Source organism: Accipiter gentilis, chromosome 36 (assembly GCF_929443795.1).
Source record: "Accipiter gentilis chromosome 36, bAccGen1.1, whole genome shotgun sequence".
NCBI classification, from domain to species: Eukaryota; Metazoa; Chordata; class Aves; order Accipitriformes; family Accipitridae; genus Astur; species Astur gentilis.
This window is the reverse complement of record NC_064915.1, coordinates 1,916,363-1,923,091: the sequence shown is the minus strand read 5'-3', so window position 1 is coordinate 1,923,091 and position 6,729 is coordinate 1,916,363. Positions and strand designations below refer to the sequence as shown.

Sequence of the window (6,729 nt, the reverse complement as noted above, 5' to 3'; positions counted from 1 at the left end):
AAAGGGAAAAATGAAAAAGGAGGCCAAAATGAAAAGGGGAAAAGAAAAGAAAGGGAAAAGGAAATAAAGGGGGGAAAATAAAAAGGGACAAAGAAAATACAAGGGAAAAACAAAAGAAAGGGAAAATTAAAAAAGGGAAAACGAAAACAAGAGACCAAAACAAAAAGGGAAAACCGAAGTAAAAGGGGAAAATAAAAAGGGAACAAGAAAATAAAGGAGGAAAATAAAGAGCGGAAAAGAAAATTCAAGGGGAAACCAAAATAAACAGCAAAATAAACTAAACAGAAGAACAAAACCGGAAAACTCCAAAAGAAGAGAAAAAGAAAAAGGGAAAACGAAAAGGGGAAATAGAAAAAGGGGGAACTGAAAAAGAACAAAAAAACTGAAAAAAGGAAAAAATAAAACAGCCAGGAAAACAACAAGGAAAAAAAAAACCCTTTCTGCCTTTTTTTTTTTCCCTTTCAACTGGGGGGGGCAGCGGGCCCAGTTTGGGACTGGGATGGGAAACTCGGGATAAAGGGCCGGGAGAGCGGGAGGAAGGGGGGGGGGGGGAAATCCCAGTTTGGGGACCTGGGGATGGGGGGGGGGGCGATCCCAGTTTGGGGACTGGGATAGGGGGGGCGATCCCAGTTTGCGGACAGGGATGGGGGGGGGCGTTCCCAGTTTGGGGACTGGGATAGGGGGGGTGATCCCAGTTTGGGGTACTGGGATTGGGGGGGGGCGATCCCAGTTTGGGGACTGGGATAGGGGGGGGTGATCCCAGTTTGGGTACTGGGATTGGGGGGGGCGATCCCAGTTTGGGGACTGGGATAGGGGGGGTGATCCCAGTTTGGGGGACTGGGATGGGGGGGGGCGATCCCAGTTTGGGGGACTGGGATGGGGGGGGGGGTGATCCCAGTTTGGGGACTGGGATAGGGGGGGGAAATCCCAGTTTGAGGAGACGGATCCGGCCTGGTCCGGCGGTTTCGGTTACTGGTGCGGCGCTGTCGGTTACTGGTGCTAAACTGGTGCGGCGGTTTCGGTAAACCGGTGCTAAACTGGTGCTGGCTGGGCCGGTAAACCGGGCCGGCGACGGTGACGGCGGCGGAGATTCCGGCAACTGGGACGACGCTTACGGCAACTGGGAGGCAACTGGGACGACGGTTCCGGCAACCGGGACGCGACTGGGACGACGGCTACGGCAACTGGGACGGCGGTTCCGGCAACCGGGACGCGACTGGGACGACGGCTACGGCAACTGGGACGGCGGTTCCGGCAACCGGGCCGGCGGCGTTCGTGGCAAGCGACCGGGCCGGCAACCGGGAGGCGACCGGGCCGGCGGCGGATCCGGCAAGCGGGACGGCGACCGGGATGGCGGCGGTTACGGCAACCGACCGGGCCGGCGACCGGGATGGCGGCGGTTACGGCAACCGACCGGGCCGGCGACCGGGATGCGAGCGGGCCGGCGGCCGGCGGTTACGGCAACCGACCGGGCCGGAGACCGGTGTGGCGCTGGTTCCGGCGCGGTGACACCGGTTCCGTTACCGGTTCCGGTACCGGCTCCGCTACTGGTTCCGGTAGCGGCGGGTGCGGGGACGGCCACCGGTACGCGCCAGGACGGCGCCTGCGGCACGCGCGCCGCCGGCAACGCGCCGCTACGGCTCCGGTACGGCTCCGGTACGGCTCCGGTACGGCACCGGTACGGCACCAGTATGGCTCCGGTACGGCACCGGTACGGCACCGGCAGCCGCTGCAGCACCAGTACAGCACCAGTACAGCTCCAGTACAGCACCCAGTATAGCATCAACACCAGTACAGCACCAGTACAGCACCAGTACAGCTCCAGTACAGCACCCAGTATAGCAGAACCACCAGTACGTAACCAGTACAGCACCAGTACAGCTCCAGTACAGCACCCAGTATAGCATCAACACCAGTACAGCACCAGTACAGCTCCAGTACAGCACCAGCATGCTCTACAGCTCCAGTACAGCACCAGTACAGGTCCAGTACAGCACCAGTACAGCACCCAGTATAGCAGAACCACCAGTATGTAACCAGTACAGCACCAGTACAGCTCCAGTACAGCACCAGCATCCTCTACAGCTCCACTACAGCACCAGTACAGCACCAGTACAGCTCCAGTACAGCACCCAGTATAGCAGAACCACCAGTACGTAACCAGTACAGCACCAGTACAGCACCAGTACAGCTCCAGTACAGCACCCAGTATAGCATCAACACCAGTACAGCTCCAGTACAGCTCCAGTACAGCACCAGTATAGCAGAACCACCAGTACAGCACCAGTACAGCTCCAGTACAGCACCAGTACAGCTCCAGTACAGCACCAGCATCCTCTACAGCACCAGTACAGCACCAGTACAGCACCAGTACAGCACCCAGTATAGCATCAACACCAGTACAGCACCAGTACAGCACCAGTACAGCACCCAGTATAGCAGAACCACCAGTATGTAACCAGTACAGCACCAGTACAGCACCAGTACAGCTCCAGTACAGCACCAGTATAGCAGAACCGCCAGTACAGCACCAGTACAGCTCCAGTACAGCACCAGCATCCTCTACAGCACCAGTACAGCACCAGTACAGCACCAGTACAGCACCAGCATCCTCTACAGCACCAGTACAGCACCAGTACAGCACCAGTACAGCACCCAGTATAGCATCAACACCAGTACAGCACCAGTACAGCACCAGTACAGCTCCAGTACAGCACCCAGTATAGCAGAACCACCAGTACGTAACCAGTACAGCACCAGTACAGCACCAGTACAGCACCAGCACAGCACCAGTACAGCACCAGTATAGCAGAACCACCAGTACAGCACCAGTACAGCACCAGTACAGCACCAGTACAGGTCCAGCACAGCACCAGTACCGCACCAGTATAGCAGAACCACCAGTACAGCACCAGTACAGCACCAGTACAGGTCCAGCACAGCACCAGTACCGCACCAGTATAGCAGAACCACCAGTACAGCGCCCGTGGGACCCCCAAACCAGTCTGGGGACCCCCATGGGGGGGAGGCGTCTCGCACGAGGGCTCGCACGACGGCTCACAGGATCGCACGGGTTTGCACACGCGTTTGCACGAGGACTCGCAGACCACCACGAGAGCTCGCACGCGCACTCGCACGAGGGGTTGCGCCACGGGGGGGGGGGGGGCACAAGGGTTTGCACACGCGTTTGCACGAGGGTTTGCACGAGGACTCACGGGGGGGGGGGCGCGGTTGCACGAGGGCCGGCGCATCTCTGCACGGGGGGCGCGGGGGCGGCACACGCGTGTGGGGCACGCGCACACGCTTACGCACGGCACACGGCGCCCCGCTCGCACGACTCGCGCAAGGACCCCAGCTGCCCCACAAGTGCCCCACAGACCCCCAACTGCCCCACAAGCCCCCTAACTGCCCCCAGCCCCACAACGAACCGCCCCATAGATCTCCCAGCCCGGCTGCCCCATAGCCCAGTTGCCCCATAACTCCCCTAAGCTGCCCCCCCCAGCCCCACAGCTGCCCCACAACTGCCCCACAACCTGCTGCCCCATAGATCCTCCCCCAGCCCCGATTGCCCCGTAACCCCACTGCCCCGCAGCCAGCCAATTACCCCCCCAGCCCCACAACTAACTGCCCCATAAACCCCCCCAGCCCCACAACTGCCCCACGAGCAACTGCCCCATAGATCCTCCAGCCCCACAACTGCCCCACAAGCAACTGCCCCACAGATGCCCCAAGCCCTGTAACTGCCCCACAAGCAACTGCCCCACAGACGCCCCCAGCCCCATAACTGCCCCACGGACATCTCCCCAGCCCCATAACTGCCCCACGGACATCTCCCCAGCCCCATAACTGCCCTCAGCCCCATAACACCCCACAAGCCAGTGCCCCATAAAGCCCCCAGCCCCACAGCTGCCCCACAAATAACTGCCCCATAGATGCCCCAAGCCCCATAAGTGCCCCACAAGCAACTGCCCCATAGACTCCCCCAGCCCCATAACTGCCCTCAGCCCCGTAATACCCCACAAGCATCTGCCCCATAGATCCTCCCAGCCCCACAACTGCCCCATGGACCCTTCCCCCAACCCCACAACTGCCCCATAGATCCTCTCCCAGCCCCATAACTGCCCTCAGCCCCGTAATACCCCACAAGCATCTGCCCCATAGATCCTCCCAGCCCCACAACTGCCCCACAGACCCTTCCCCAGCCCCACAACTGCCCCATAGACACTTCCCCCAGCCCCATAACTGCCCTCAGCCCCGTAATACCCCACAAGCCCCTGCCCCATAGATCCTCCCAGCCCCACAACTGCCCCACGGACCCTTCCCCCAACCCCACAACTGCCCCATAGACCCTCTCCCAGCCCCATAACTGCCCTCAGCCCCGTAATACCCCACAAGCCCCTGCCCCATAGATCCTCCCAGCCCCACAACTGCCCCACGGACCCTTCCCCCAACCCCACAACTGCCCCATAGACCCTCTCCCAGCCCCATAACTGCCCTCAGCCCCGTAATACCCCACAAGCCCCTGCCCCATAGATCTTCCCAGCCCACAACTGCCCCACAGACCCTTCCCCCAGCCCCACAACCACCCCATAGACACTTCCCCCAGCCCCATAACTGCCCTCAGCCCCATAATACCCCACAAGCCCCTGCCCCATAGATCCTCCCAGCCCCACAACTGCCCCACAGACCCTTCCCCCAGCCTCACAACTGCCCCACAGACCCTCTCCCAGCCCCATAGAACCTCCCCCAGCCCCACAACTGCCCCACAGACCCTCTCCCAGCCCCATAGAACCTCCCCCAGCCCCACAACTGCCCCACAGACCCTCTCCCAGCCCCATAACACCCCACAAGCCCCTGCCCCATAGATTCCCCGAGACCCACATCTGCCCCACAGACAACCCCAGCCCCCCAACTACCCCCCCCCCCCCCCCAGGCCCCGACTCACCCCACCTCCTCCGGCCCCATGGCACCGGCCGGGGGGGTCCCACAGCACCCATGGGTGCCCCCGGCCCCCCCCAGCACCCCGAAGCGGTCGCCGCGCCCCGAAGCCGATAAAGTGGGTCGGGGGGGGGGGGAACCCGGGGGGGGGGGGGGGGGAACACGCACACGCGTGTGCAAGGACGGGCTGAACCGGGCCAGGTCCTGGGGGGGCCCCTCCCCCCATAGCTGGGGGGAGGGGGGATTTAGGGGGGGTGGGGGGGACCTTGGGGGGGGGGCCTGAGGATTTTTGGGGGGGTCTTGGGGGGATTTTGGGGGGATTTGGGGGGGCTGAAAATTTTTTGGGGGGTCTTGGGGGGATTTGGGGGGGGGGCTGAGGATTTTTGGGGGGGTCTTGGGGGGATTTTGGGGGGGATTTGGGGGGGCTGAAAATTTTTGGGGGGGATTTGGGGGGGACCTGAGGATTTCTGGGGGGTCTTGGGGGGATTTAGGGGCGATTTGGGGGGGTCTTGGGGGCATTTGGGGGGATTTGGGGGGAGCCTGAGGATTTTTGGGAGGGGTCTTGGGGGGATTTGGGGGGGGGGCTGAGGATTTTTGGGGGGGTCTTGGGGGGATTTGGGGGGGCCTGAGGATTTTGGGGGGGGTCTTGGGGGGATTTAGGGGGGATTTGGGGGGGTATTGGAGGCATTTGGGGGGGATTTGGGGGAGATTACAATTTTTGGGGGGGTCTTGGGGGGATTTGGGGGGGATTTGGGGGGGCTGAAAATTTTGGGGGGGTCTTGGGGGGATTTGGGGGGATTTGGGGGGGCTGAAAATTTTTTGGGGGTCTTGGGGGGATTTGGGGGGGATTTTGGGGGGGGCTGAGGATTTTTGGGGGGGTCTTGGGGGATTTGGGGGGGATTTGGGGGGAGCCTGAGGATTTTTGGGAGGGGTCTTCGGGGGATTTGGGGGGGCCTGAGGATTTTGGGGGGGTCTTGGGGGGATTTAGGGGGGAATTGGGGGCGGCCTGAGAATTTTTCGGGGGGTCTTGGGGGGATTTAGGGGAGATTTGGGGGGGCTGATGATTTTTTGGGGGGGTCTTGGGGGGGATTTAGGGGGGATTTGGGGGGTCTAGGGGGCATTTGGGGGGGATTTGGGGGGGCTGAAAATTTTGGGGGGGGTCTTGGGGGATTTGGGGGGGATTTGGGGGGGCTGAGGATTTTTGGGGGGGTCTTGGATGGATTTAGGGGAGAATTGGGGGTGGCCTGAGGATTTTTGGGGGGGGTCTTGGGACATTTAGGGGCGATTTGGGGGGGGCTGAGGATTTTTTGGGGGGGGCTTGGGGGCATTTGGGGGGGATTTGGGGGCACCTGCGGATTTTTGGGGGGTCTTGGGGGGATTTAGGGGGGATTTGGGGGGGTTTGGGGGGGCTGAGGATTTTTGGGGGGGGTCTTGGGGGGATTTAGGGAGGATTTGGGGGGGACCTGAAAATTTTGGGGGGGTCTTAGTGGGATTTGGGGGGTTTGGAGGAGCCTGAGGATTTTGGGGGGGGGCTTGGGGGCATTTTGGGGGGGGATTTGGGGGGGAATGATGATTTTTGGGGGGGGTCTTGTGAGGGTTGGGGGGGATTTGGGGGGACCTGTAGATTTTTGGGGGGGGGTCTTGAGGGCATTTGGGGGGGCCTGAGGATTTGGGGGGGGATTTTGGGGGGATTTTGGGGGGACTTGAGGGGGCTGAGGAATTTGGGGGGGGGTCTTGAGGGCATTGGGGGGGGGGGCTGAGGTTTTTTTGGGGGGGGTGGGGGCATTTTTG

At 61.3% G+C, this 6,729-nt stretch overlaps 1 protein-coding gene across 1 annotated transcript in view; it reads left to right on the top strand.

The window, feature by feature from the left end:
* LOC126034863 (liprin-alpha-3-like) overlaps positions 1-1,509 on the top strand; it is a 33,210-nt gene extending 31,701 nt beyond the window's left edge. The window contains 1 exon segment of the mRNA XM_049792719.1: positions 1,128-1,509. Coding sequence (XP_049648676.1) covers positions 1,128-1,509 — 382 coding nt within the window.
* Positions 1,510-6,729: the final 5,220 nt, after the last annotated feature.